General features: G+C 38.1%; 1 protein-coding gene across 3 annotated transcripts in view; it reads left to right on the top strand.

The window, feature by feature from the left end:
- The window catches only part of LOC126184712 (1-acyl-sn-glycerol-3-phosphate acyltransferase alpha), a 683,439-nt gene extending 669,789 nt beyond the window's left edge, over window positions 1–13,650 (top strand). For all 3 annotated transcript variants that reach the window (XM_049927235.1, XM_049927234.1, XM_049927233.1), the window contains one exon: window positions 13,120–13,650. In XM_049927235.1, the coding sequence (XP_049783192.1) occupies window positions 13,120–13,289 (170 nt within the window). In that variant the 3' untranslated portion in view covers window positions 13,290–13,650. The remainder of the gene's footprint in view (window positions 1–13,119) is intronic.
- Window positions 13,651–13,940: the final 290 nt, after the last annotated feature.

The raw sequence follows: 13,940 nt of genomic DNA, 5'->3' as shown, positions 1-13,940 counted from the left end.
CACCAAAATTTGCACTGACCCTTATTTCATAAGTAGCTGAACTCAAATGTTTTAGCAGATCATCAATGTGTTTCTTCCAATTTAATCTCTCATCAATGAACACACCTAAAAATTTTGAATATTCTACCTTACCTATATGCTTCTGATTAAGGTCTATATTTATTATTGGCATCATACCATTTACTGTACGGAACTGTATGTACTGTGTCTTATCAAAATTCAGTGAGAGTCCGTTTACAAGGAACCACTTAGTAATTTTCTGAAAGACATTATTGGCAATTTCATCAGTTAATTCTTGTTTGTCAGGTGTGATTACTATACTTGTATCATCAGCAAAGAGAACTAACTTTGCCTCTTCATGAATATAGAATGGCAAGTCATTAATATATATTATGAACAACAAAGGACCCAAGACCGACCCTTGTGGAACGCCATTCTTGATAGTTCCCCAGTTTGAGGAATGTGCTGATCTTTGCATATTACGAGAACTGCTTATTTCAACTTTCTGCACTCTTACAGTTAGGTATAAATTAAACCATTTGCGCACTGTCCCACTGATGCCACAATACTTGAGCTTGTCTAGCAGAATTTCATCATTTACACAATCAAAAGCCTTTGAGAGATCACAAAAAATCCCAATGGGTGGTGTTCGGTTATTCAGTTCATTCAAAATTTGATTGGTGAAAGCATATATGGCATTTTCTGTTGAAAAACCTTTCTGGAAACCAAACTGACATTTTGTTAGTACTTCATTTTTTACAGATATGTGAAGCTACTCTTGAATACATTACTATTAAAAATTTTTGGATAAAGCTGTTAGTAGGGAGATTGGACGGTAATTGTTGACATAAGATCTATCCCCTTTTTTATGCAAAGGTATAACAATAGCATATTTGAGTCTATCAGGGAAAATACCCCGTTCCAGAGAGCTATTACACAGGTGGCTGAGAATCTTACTTATCTGTTGAGAACAAGCTTTTAGTATTTTGCTGGAAATGCCATCAATTCCATGTGAGTTTTTGCTTTTAAGCAAGTTTATTATTTTCCTAATTTCAGAGGGAGAAGTGGGTGAGATTTCAATTGTATCAAATTGCATAGGTATGGCCTCTTCCATTAACAGCCTAGCATCTTCTAATGAACACCTGGATCCTACTATATCCACAACATGTAGAAAATGATTATTAAAAATATTTTCAACTTCTGACTTTTTGTTCGTAAAGTTTTCATTCAATTTGATGGTAATACTGTCTTCCTGTGCTCTTGGTTGACCTGTTTATCTTTTAATAATATTCCAAATTGTTTTAATTTTATTATCAGAGTTGCTGATTTCAGACATGATACACATACTTCTGGATTTTTTTATAACTTTTCTTAATGTAGCACAGTATTTTTTATAATGTTTGATAGTTTCTGGGTCACTACTCTTTCTTGCTGTCAGATACATTTCCCTTTTCTGGTTACAAGATATTTTTATACCCTTAGTAAGCCATGGTTTGTTACATGGTTTCTTACGAGTATATTTAACTATTTTCTTGGGGAAGCAGTTTTCAAATGCCTTTACAAAAGTGTCATGAAATAAATTATATTTTAAATTGGCATCAGGTTCATGGTACACCTCATCCCAGTCTAACTGCTGTAGGCTTTCCCTGAAATTTGAAATTGTTAAATCGTTGACTGAATGTACTACTTTGGAGGACTGTTTAGTACTGCTGAATGGAGCTATGTCATATATTGTAACTAGCTGTGCACCATGATCAGAAAGACCATTCTCAACAGGCTCAGCATTTATCTTGTTATACTTATCTTGGTCTATAAAGAAGTTATCTATCAGTGAGCTGCTATCCTTTACCACCCGAGTAGGAAAATCAATAACGGGTGTCAAATTGAAAGATCCGAGTAATACTTCAAGGTCATTTTTCCTATTACCCTCTTTCAGAGAATCTACATTGAAGTCCCCACAAATAATAATTTGCTTCCCCCGTCTGACAGATAGCACAACAAGGAGTCCAAATTTTTCAGAAATAGATGAAAATTTCCCGATGGGGCCTATATACAGTTACGATTATAAATGTGCCTTTGTTTTAATTTAAGCTCACAGGCACATGCTTCTATGTGTTTCTCTACACAAAACTTTTTTGTTTCTATACTTTTTGCACAATGATAACTTTTGACATATATGGCAACTCCTCCTTTCTCCATATTTTCTCTAATTACATGTGCAGAGAGCTTATATCCACTTACATTTACCTTATCCATATCAGTAACAATGTGATGCTCAGACAGGCATAGTATATCTATTTCATCCTCAACTTCTAAATCTTCTAAACAAACCAGAAGCTCATCTATTTTATTCTTTAAACTCCCAATATTTTGATGAAATATACTTACATTATTTTTAATTATACTTTTATGAGAACCTCTCCTTATTCTAACATTTGCAGTACTCTTCTGTCTGAGTTTCTCATTGTGCTTAGGCCTAGTTCCTGTACCAGTGGTCACATGGTGTTCAGAAAGGCAGATTATGTCAACTGGGTTGAGTGACTTTAATTCATCAATGCAATTACCTAGGACTGAGATACAACTTGGTGGAGATAAAATTTCTGGTGATTGGTGGAAATTTATAATTGACAGCTGTGATTGGTGATCCAATGTGCTAGAATTGTGCTGTTTAATTTCTTTCCTAAACTGAAGACTTGTTTCATTCCTGACCTCTCGTAGAACTTGACATCTTTCTGTCTTACCTATCCTAAAAAAGGTGCTGCTCCAACACCTGTAACCACGGGTATTTTACCATTGATGGCAGTGCCTCCCCCCTTAAATTTCCTGCTATTACCCCAGCCAGTTTACCCTTCCCTTTCCTGTTGAGATGTAGGCCATGACTGGTATAGTACCACCTACTGAGAGAATCAACAGGAACCACACCAATATGAGCCCCCGCACCCGACCCAAGCAGCCGTTCCAACTCCAAATTAACTCTCCCAACAGAAGAGTTCAAATGAGGCCGGTCATGGTGTCTCAGGACAGATACAAACTCAAAATTGGTGTGTCTCGATGCCGACGCAATCTTTACCAGGTCACACTCTATACTGTACCCAGGATCCCTGTCGATACTGTTCCCTGGCCCTCCCACAATAACCTCGGTGTCTTCCCTGGTAAATCCTTTACAGAGTGAACCTAAATCCTCTGTCACCTGATCCAGACTAGCACTTGGTTCGAAAATATTTGTGACCTGGTATTCTGGTCCTAATTCCTCCTGCAGAAGTTGGCCTACACGTCTGGCATGAGAACTGCCTAACAACAAAACTTTCTTCCTTTTCGATGACTTTCCTAGATTCTTTTTCAATTTCCTATTGAAAGTTTGTTGTGTCCTGTCTACACCTACCTCTGCTTGAGGCTCATCAGTTTCTAACTGAAGCAACAGGTCAAACTTGTTTTTGACATTCACCACAAAACTGTCAGACTTAGTTCTAGGCCTGTTCCTTCTGTTACCTGTTGCCACTTCCCACCTCTCTTTGTCCTTCTCCCTCCTTAACCTGCCCAGATCTTCCCTAGCCTGATCTAGCTCAGCCTGAAGGGCAGCAATTTTCTCCTCCTGCTCCACTATCTTCCTATCTCTGCTGCAAATCCTACATAACCACTGATGAGCCTGATCCACTTTCCCGACACCCACGCCACTGCAGTCCCCCCAATGAAAAAAACTGCTGCATCCATCACACCAAACCCTGGAACTAACAATTCTATGGCAAGTCATGCACTTCTCACTCATGGCAAAAATAATACTTTAGCTAGAATAAATCAATTAAATTACCAAAAATCAAAAAAGATGTTACAAGAATTAAGACTATTCACAAATGTATATAAGCAAGTTTCTGATTTAAAATTCCGCTGTTTTGAGAGCTGTATTAAAACAATGAAGGTATACACTATTTATTATATATTTCACTCGATGGAATGAAAAAAAGGACAATTAAACGAGATACTTTAAGTTTGATTCTCCAAAAACATTACGAGAATTAGGCCTATAAACAAATGTATATAAACAAGTTTCTGATATAAAGTTATGCTGTTTTTGTGAACTCTGTATTAAAACAATGAAGTTATACACTATTTATGGTAGTTTACTTATTTTTTTTACTGAGGAACTAGTCAAATTACCGTGAAACAAGAAAAAATAAGTAGGCACTTTTTTGTACTCAGGCAGAGACCTTCAATCTGAATACAGTTCAATATGGTTTAGCAAATACATTTAATCCATTTAAGGTGTCAAAGCAGTTTGTCCATCATCCATTTGAAGCTGGCTGGAGTGTTACATAATCCAAATGACATAACTTTGATTTCATAAAGACCATCAGGAGTTAGGAAGGCAGTCATTTCCAGTCGGCCTTGTCATACTCATTTTTCCAGTAACCTGTCTCCATGCCCATAGTTGAGAAATGCTGTGCTCCTTTAAGTAGTCTAGAGTGTCACCAATGCACAGCAATGAATAGACACCTTTCTTTGTGCTTTTGTTCTTTCATTGCTAGTTGATGCAGAAATGCCATGAGTCATTCTTCTTCTCCACAAGGACTTCAAGAGAGGAGCAAGGACTCCCTGAAGGGTCAGTGATCTCATCTTGCAGCATCTTCTCCACTTCCTCCAAGATTATCCATTGTTCATCCAGTGACATTCTTTATGAATGCTGGCTAGCTGTTAGGTGATCCACAGCATTGATACTATATTGTACCATGGGATGTTTGGTCTTTCTCTTCTCCACTCTGGATTTGAAAGCATGCATAAATTGTCACAGACAAGTGAGATTCTATAGGCAGTTCAATAGTACCTTCTTTCCCTTCATTGTCTCTTGTGGTAGTGGAGCACAATTTTTCATCATTGACACTAAGCTGCCCTTGCTGGATTGGTTCAGCTGTCCATACACAAAAACTTTTAGTGATGAGTTGTTGCCACTCATGACAGTTAATGATCAAAGATTCTCCTTGACCACCTACAATGCATATGATAATCACTGGTATATGATCATCACTGGGATTTCTTTTGCAAGCCTGAATAACATCTTACAGTCAACAAAAGCTTCACAGTTTAACTGAGCATGACAGTTGATAACTGCAAGTCATCTTGTTGATGATGGCAGGATAACAGTGTCTTCAATGGCAAACAGTCTCCCAAAGCTCCCTTTGTTATGTGTGCTAGCTGGAATAGTTTTTTTAGTCCAGAGCTCTGATCTACCCCAGTCTGTGATTTATTGTGATCCCTGCAAGAAGTCCCATCTGAGAATAACGTTATGACTGCATTCTGCTAAAACAGCAAATTTGAAAGGCTGCATTCTGTCATTGATATTTATTCTTGCAATATGTGTTCCTGTTGGCTTTACATATTTTCCATTTACAACCATCAGTGCAATCACTTTTGTATCATGGAACATATTATTCTTTATCTGACAGTGATAAGCATCCAGTATTACAGAAACATAAGCCTTTCAACTGACTATTGCCCAGACAGGTTGGCCATTGACAATACCATCAATTTGATGTCCTCACATCTTGGTGACTGTTGTTCACAGAGAAGTTTCATCCATGGCAGCCTCATCTCCATGGATCACTGCTTCACTTAGTTTTCTCGAATTTGGCAGCTTGGTGAGCAGCTTGTACCTCTGTATAGTGATGGGAAACAGCTACTGTGTGTTGGGGAGTCACCTCGTCCAGGGTATAGCAATGGGCTTCATAACACTGGTTGACTATAATGGTCTGTGGTGGACTGGTGTGAATAGGACTATACTGGTAACTGGCACCCTGTGGCATAACAGTCATTAAGAACTTGTCATATTTTCCTGTAGTAGAGCACAACATGTCCAGGACATCCACAATGAAAACAGACCAGCATGTTGTCCTCTGTCCTCCAAATGTCTGTTCTTCTCTGGGGCATTTTACTTTATAGAGAAACTGGTACCAGAGATCGAAGCACCTCATCTTCAAAATTCTTTATTACCTCATCACATATGGGGTGAGTGCTAATAACCACTATCTCTTTTGTATTCAGTCCAACATTTCTGGCTGCTATATACTGCTGCATCTCTTCTGTCACTATCTGATGTATGTGAAAAGTGAGGTGATGGCGATCTTCAACAGCTGTCATAGGGACCACATTTGGAGTGGCTCATACCTTCCTCATCCAATTCTTTTTCTGTTGTATTTCCTCAATGTGCAGGCTTCAGTTGATGAATTCTTATGTTATTTCCTCAATATGCAAGATTCACTTGATGAATTCTTCTGCTGTTGTGACATCATTTACCAGAAGGGCCTGGATCATAGTTCCTCCTAAACAGTGTTCCATTAATTAATTGGAATTCTCCTCGGGTTAGTTTCTCCTCCGTTAAGTCTCTCATGGTTTTCACAGTTGCTTGGTACTTGTCTTCTGTGACTCCTTCCATAAAATGTGACATTCCGTCAGATTCTGTCATATTTGGATTCACAATGTTGCAAAGGGCCAAAAATTCTATTTGTATGACTGTGTCATTTCATCGTGATGTTCAACCCTGCTCTTCAGTTTTTCTTCTGCTGAATGGAGTTTCTGCTGATTGTTGCCAAATGTTTTGTTCAGTTTGGCCTGGAATTTGCCCTAGCTATTGAGGTTCAGTTCACTGCTTTTGAACCACTGCTGGGCTGTACTGTCCAAAAAGAAGTACACATTGACAAAAGAGATCATGCCATCCCATCTGCTGCATTTGGTGACTCAGTCAAATCCTTTCAGCCATTTCATCAGGCCTAGGCTGGCATCTCCAGAAAACACTGATGGATGCCTGATGTGCATCTGACTTAGTACTGGCGTGGAATCCATTGGTGTCCAGAATATGTGGACCATGGGAACAATGTACTACTTGCATTTCAGTTCCTGTCCACATAGATGACAGCTTTTACATTGCATAATTGGAGCCATGATGATGATGATGATAATAATGATGATGATGTAGATGTCTTGAAGTACCTGGTATCTCCCCACATAATGTCATTTTGAAACCACAATCAAGTCCAAATCCGAAATCAGAGTTGTTAATGAAGCACAGCACTTAGAACTGAAAGCACATTTATCACTGAGACCAACATACAACCAGAAAACAACTTAACTCCTGTGCAGCTATTTATACAAACACCAAATATTCTATAATATGCAGAGATTATAAACACAAGATATTTCAAGAACATTCCATCAATGACAAATACTAAATACAAATAATTGCTGGTAGTCAAGTTTGAAGTGCTGACACATAGTACACTAACCAGAAATGCTAAGCACTATGTCACACTGTGTACCTGATAGCCTGTGGCAATATTTAAGTTATTTAAAAGACTAATTATGTCAGGTGAGAAAGGCTATCTACACAGGACAGAACAAGGCAGGAACATGATGATATAGGGCCAACTAGCAGGAAGCCTACCACTTTGCCTACCCTGTGGATGAGCTGCAGGCTCTCCGAGCACCCGTGTACTATGGGGCAGAGATGAAATAGCCTGGTGCAAAGTGCTGTACATGGAAGTCAAAGATGCAACTCTATGTTCTGATCAGGTACACTGATTTAATCTGTTAGGAAGTTTCATTGCAATATCGAAGGTGCGGCTATAAAATAATGGGACTATTAATCTAAAAAACGTTTTATTTCAAATACACACAGATCAGCCAGAACATAATGATCACCTACCTCATATCCAGTATGGCCACCTTTGGCATGGATAATAGCAGCAACGCAGCATGATATGGAAGCAATAAGGCCTTGGTAGATAGCTAGATGGAGTTGGCACCTAATTCCCATAAATTCCAGGGAGCGCCGGGGGGCGGAGGGAGGGGGGGGGGGGGAGCTCTGATGCCATGTTCAGTCACATCCTAGATGTGTTTGGTTGGGTTAAGGTCTGGTGTGTTGTGGGGCCAGCACATCAATTGAAATATGCCACTGTGTTCTTTGAACCACTCCATCACAAGCCTGGCCTTGTGACTTAATGCATTATCTTGTTGAAAAATACAACTGCCATCGGGAAACATGATCATCATCTGCTGTGGAGGTCCATCGTTAGGAGTGTTCAGTATATATTTATAATAGAATAATCGAAGGAAACATTCCACGTAGGAAAAATATACCTAAAAACAAAGATGATGTGACTTACCAAATGAAAGTGCTGGCAGGTCGACAGACACACAAACGAACACAAACATACACACAAAATTCAAGCTTTCGCAACAAACTGTTGCCTCATCAGGAAAGAGGGAAGGAGAGGGAAAGACGAAAGGATGTGGGTTTTACGGGAGAGGGTAAGGAGTCATTACAGTCCCGGGAGCGGAAAGACTTACCTTAGGGGGAAAAAGGGGACGGGTATACACTCGCACACACACACATATCCATTCACACATATACAGACACAAGCAGTCCGCTCCCGGGACTGGAATGACTCCTTACCCTCTCCCTTAAAACCCACATCCTTTCGTCTTTCCCTCTCCTTCCCTCTTTCCTGATGAGGCAACAGTTTGTTGCGAATGCTTGAATTTTGTGTGTATGTTTGTGTTCATTTGTGTGTCTGTCGACCTGCCAGCACTTTCATTTGGTAAGTCACATCATCTTTGTTTTTAGGTATATATATATATATATATATATATATATATATATATATATATATATATATATATATATATATAGACACAGACTAAAATTGCGTTCCTTTTGATACAGATTTGACCTTGTGGAATAGATAAGTCACATGGTGCTGGGTCAGGCCAATAAGGTGGTTGGTTTAACACTGGAATGCTTTACTTCTTGAGAAACCTTTTAATAGACAATGCGCTATGAGCCGGTGCTTTATCTTCATGCAGAACCCATGACTTGTTCTTCCAAAAGTTGGGTCTTTTTTTTTTCATATTTTCTCATGGAGTTCAGCAAAAGCCTCAAGTTAATAATGTTGATTAATAGTTTGGCTTTCATAACCCAATGGAGATATACATTTCCATGAATACTGAAAAAAATAATCATCATCGTTTTGAGTCTTGATTTCCTCATTTAAGATTTTTCATCTCAAGTGAAGTTAGACCTTCTAGTTCATGTAGTGGCATCTAGTTTCTGGATCATAAGTAACTAAGATGTGTCACATGTTATCACTCATTGCAAGAAATTAGGATAAGTTTCAATGATATTCAAAGTGTCAGTACAAGCATTTTCCGGCCGGTGTGGCCGTACGGTTCTAAGCGCTTCAGTTTGGAACCGCATGACCGCTACAGTCGCAGGTTCGAATCCTGCCTCGGGCATGGATGTGTGTCATGTCCTTAGGTTAGTTAGGTTTAAGTAGTTCTAAGTTCTAGGGGTCTGATGACCTTAGAAGTTAAGTCCCATAGTGCTCAGAGCCATTTTGAGCAAGCATTTTCACAAGCTTCTTTTTGTTCAGTCAAGACAATTTTGCATGCAATTGATTTATTTTAAACTGGTTATGTAAAGCTTGCCTTACACATTCTTTGCTGTGTGGAGTGGCTGTGCAGTTTGAGGCGCCATGTTGCGGACTGTGTGGCCCCTCCTACCGAAGGTTTGAGTCCTCCCTCAGGCATGGCTGTGTGTGTGTTGTTCTTAGCATAAGTTAGTTTAAGTAGTGTGTAAGTCTAGGGACTGATGACCTCAGCAGTTTGGTCCCTTAGGAATTCACACACATTTGAACAAATTCTTTGTCAATTCATACAGTTTTGGCAATGAATTGAAACTGAGCAAATGGTCACATTAAATCAGATTACCTACCTTTTTGATATTTTCATCTGTTTTTGATATTGAAGAGTATCCTGGGTGTGAGTCATCTTCAATAGATTTTCAGCCATCTTAGAAACACTTGAACTACTCACAAATTGACATACATGATATGCAGTCTTTGCCACACACTTCTTTCAGTAAAAGATAGATTTCATTGGCAGTTTTTCCAAGTTTCATGTGAAATTTCAAACAGTTCATAGCTCTATTATTACATTTATAATTTTTCTGACAAAAAAATAACTACAGCTCTTACACAAACAAAGGCCACTGCCACATTAATTTGTCTACAGACACCAGAGATGCTGCATCTGACTGAGAAGGCTTCATGCTTAACAGCCATTGAGTATTCATCATTGACACAAGTGTATTTACTCTGTCGCAGCATCAGTCCTGTTATTTTATGGCCACACCTCATGCATTCAACTTCATAATGGAAGTTTCAGTCTGGAAACATATTTGCTGTTTGAATACACAATACAATTTCAAAGATTCTCAGGCACAAGGATATAAACAAAATATGTATAGGAATGTCTCCACACTTCTGAACACATTAAGCTTACCGACAAACAGTAGACTCTTCACATAATGAGGACAGAGGGGCAGGGGGGGGGGGGGGGACACACATAAGGAGGTTAAAAATAAAATGCAGAACATAAAATAATAAGATTGAAGAAGGGCCTAGCAACAGGGAATACTTAAGAAATACATGGTAAGTAGAGATCCTAAACTGACACCCTGTTAGAAACAGCAGGGGAAGCAGTTACACCAGAGGAAAATGGGAAGTTTCCATAATATTTTAAAATACATAAATGTATAGAACAATATCCCATTATTTGGAGGGAGAGGGGGGATCTGAAATCTGTCAAGCAAATTCTCAAATTTGACATCTTCAAACCTATCCAGAAATTTTTCACACAGGAAGAATACACCACAAGAAATGCACTGGAAGAATATACCACAAGAAATGCACTGCAAAATTTTTAGCTACTAAGGTGCACTTCAGATATTTTTTTAAATATGTTAAAGATACTCATTTTTGCCACATGAAGAACCACTTAAAGAAGTGATTTGTACAGCCTTTCCTGCCTAGCTGCAAATCAGTGAATAAGCAGACACAGCCATGACAAGAGAACATAGGGCATGTAATGCAAAGTCCCAAGTACACACATGCAAAATTTAAGCACTTGAACCACACCAAAAATGGCTCAAATCACTAATGTTATGAAAAGCTTTCAGTTCATAGTATCAACTAATTGTTGCAGATATAATTGTTAAACAAATGACTTCCAGAAGAAAGAAAACTAAGGCAGTGTATGATGTTACACTACAGATGACTTTAATCAGTTGAGATTTTAATTTGATGATGTTAAATATTTTGAACAATTCCTGTAGTACAGTTCTTATGATAATTTTAGAATAATATATGTTTCTTTGTTCAAACAAATTTGGGGCTTGCAGCTGGTCATCGTTCAATACCTCACACGATATTTCAACTGGGCATCTGCCAGTCATCTTCAGGTGAGCCATCGCAGACTGGCAAAAACCTCCTCCATTCTGCAATATATAGCGTGCTGTAACTATTCTGCGCATGCATCAAAACTTGATAGATGGACCACACAGCCCGTCAGCAGTGCCCTCGCTGGTGGAATAGTGGAACTGTCACCCTCTGTGTTGCTGTTTGCCGGGGCTGTCGGTGCACTCTGTCATCTTCAATCAGAGCAAATCATGCAGATGATGGGATTACACGCACTGTCCAGCAGGTAGCCACTATCTTGGTTCAACAGGTTTTCTGCCAGTCATATTTCTACAGATTCTTTAATAAATGGACTCCCAGAAAGACATTGCTGTGGACAAAATCATTGTTTTCTCATACTCCATTGAATGTTCAGTAGAAATACAGTGTTCAACAATAGCAGACTTGCTTGGCTGCAAAAGGCGGGTGTAACGTTGATGTTCAGTGCAGCATTCTTTCACAGTGCGTGTGGTTTGACCTACGTAAGCCATAGCACATTGGCATGGTAGCTTGTAAATTCTGGCCTTTCGTAGTAACATATTCTCCTTAACTGATCCCACAAGGTCCTCAATCTTCGATAGTGAGTGGAAAACCACTTTTACCTGGAATTTTCGGAGGATTCTTGCTATTTTAAATGAGGTGTTGCCAACAAAATGAAGAAAAGCTAAAGATTGTTACAGCATGTTCTCCTCTTTATCCACTTCGTGCTTCTTAGTTTTAACTGATAGTGCCTGTTAATCTGCAAGATAGAATACCCATTTTTGCTGAATACTGTCTTTAGATGGGTGAGTTCTTGAGGTAAGCTATCTAGATCTGAGACAGTATGAACTCTATGAACAAGTGTTTTAAGCACACTCATGGTTTGCGATGGGTGATGGCAACTTCATGCTTGCAGGTACAAATCAGTATGAGTGGGCTTCTGGTAAACTGAATGTACTAGAGAACCATCATTCTGTGAGAGCTTAATTTAAAATTACTGTATTAACAGTAATTAACAGTGTGTGTGTTTGTGTGTGTGTGTGTGTGTGTGTGTGTGTGTGTGTGTGTGTGTCAGAGGGAGAGAAAGAGAGAGAGAGACATTTAATTTTTGTGATATTTCCCATTTATTTTGTCACCTTTTTCCCAGTGACTAGATTCAATTCCTGAACTGCCATTCTAGAATGTTTCTGAAATTGTAATCATTTGTATTAATAGGCAGAAATCTGGTAATAGAGTGGTTCATAATGTTGATCCTTTAGTTTCCGATTGTCAAAGGATCTTTGTTGGTGTGATAAAATGTTGTGTTGAAAGCAATCCAGACCTCACATGTTTTCTATTCAGTTGTCCCTGAAGGCATGTATCATATCTGTCAGTTATTGCTGTATCTTCTGTGTGGTAATCAATCAGAAGAGCCTCTTTAGCATATTAGAAAATACTTGTGTACCATCATTAATTAAACAAATCAAACTGATATCACAAAATATTGTAAATTGTATCTGTTGAGCATTCATTCTGCAAGTTCATTAATTACTACCCTTCTAATTAACCATATTTCATGTCACCATATGTCACATGTAACATCCAGAATCACTCCTACTTGTTGCTTTATTAAGGATATGAGCTATTCCTTTCCAAATTTCAGACAAATAAATCATTATTCTTAAAGTGCTGATTCTAATGTTAGTGTTCCATCACTGTTTCAACTAATTAGTTGTTGTAGAAACAAATCTTTCTTTCAGCTTCTTGATTTGAATTGTAAAATTAAGCTTACACTGACAAACATGATGTACTGTTTGACAAAATTATTTAGTAATGGTACTTTCCTTTTTGTCATATTACATTTTTCTGAAAAATATTTCAGGTCGTGTCATCATAAAGACATTGCCTCCAATACCAACAGCTGGTTTAAAACCTGAAGACATTGATTCACTGGTTCAGACAACACATGAGCTGATGTCACAGGAATACAAGAAACTTTCAGGAGAAGTTTTATCACAGCTACCAACAAACTACCCAGGACTTTGCTACTAAATGCAGATAACTGTGTCTGCTCCACATATGGTGGAAAACATTTTTTCATAATATTTATCTCTGTTATAATGTGTCAGTATTTATTTCTTATTGTCAGTGTCTGTAATAACAGTATGTTGTAAACTGTGCCAAACTTTTGTAACTGTTATGGGGGATAAATTTCTTGTAAAAATCTAGAGAAAATGTGGCATTTGACTCCCACAGCATTTATTTGTTGCAAAACATTACTGTGCACTATTGTTTCTACAATTCATGATTTGGTGTACTACCTTGTTATTCAAAGAGCTATTTAATTTTGTTACTCAGAATTTAGTTTTGTTATTCCGAATTAAATGAGACTGACTTTGTGTACTTTTCAAAAGTTTAATTTATTATTCTTATCTCCTTTATTATAGAGACCAATACTTTATTGAAACTTCTAAATGATATTGTTAACACCCCATAGAAATTTTTTTAATCAGAACTCTTCGATTTCATGAACTAGAAAGGCATTGTTGATGGGATTCATGTGCTGAGAAATAGACGATTTTGGCCATTATTTGCTTAATTCCCACAGTCACTTAAGGTTATAATCAGATGATTCAATGTCCACCCAAGGTATGTTAGAAAAGGGGACAAAACTGTAAAATGCCCATGAATGTATGCAATTTA

This window comes from Schistocerca cancellata, chromosome 4 (assembly GCF_023864275.1).
Source record: "Schistocerca cancellata isolate TAMUIC-IGC-003103 chromosome 4, iqSchCanc2.1, whole genome shotgun sequence".
Lineage (NCBI taxonomy): Eukaryota > Metazoa > Arthropoda > Insecta > Orthoptera > Acrididae > Schistocerca > Schistocerca cancellata.
The sequence above is the reverse complement of the archived record's forward strand: the minus strand, read 5'-3'. Positions and strand labels throughout refer to the sequence as shown.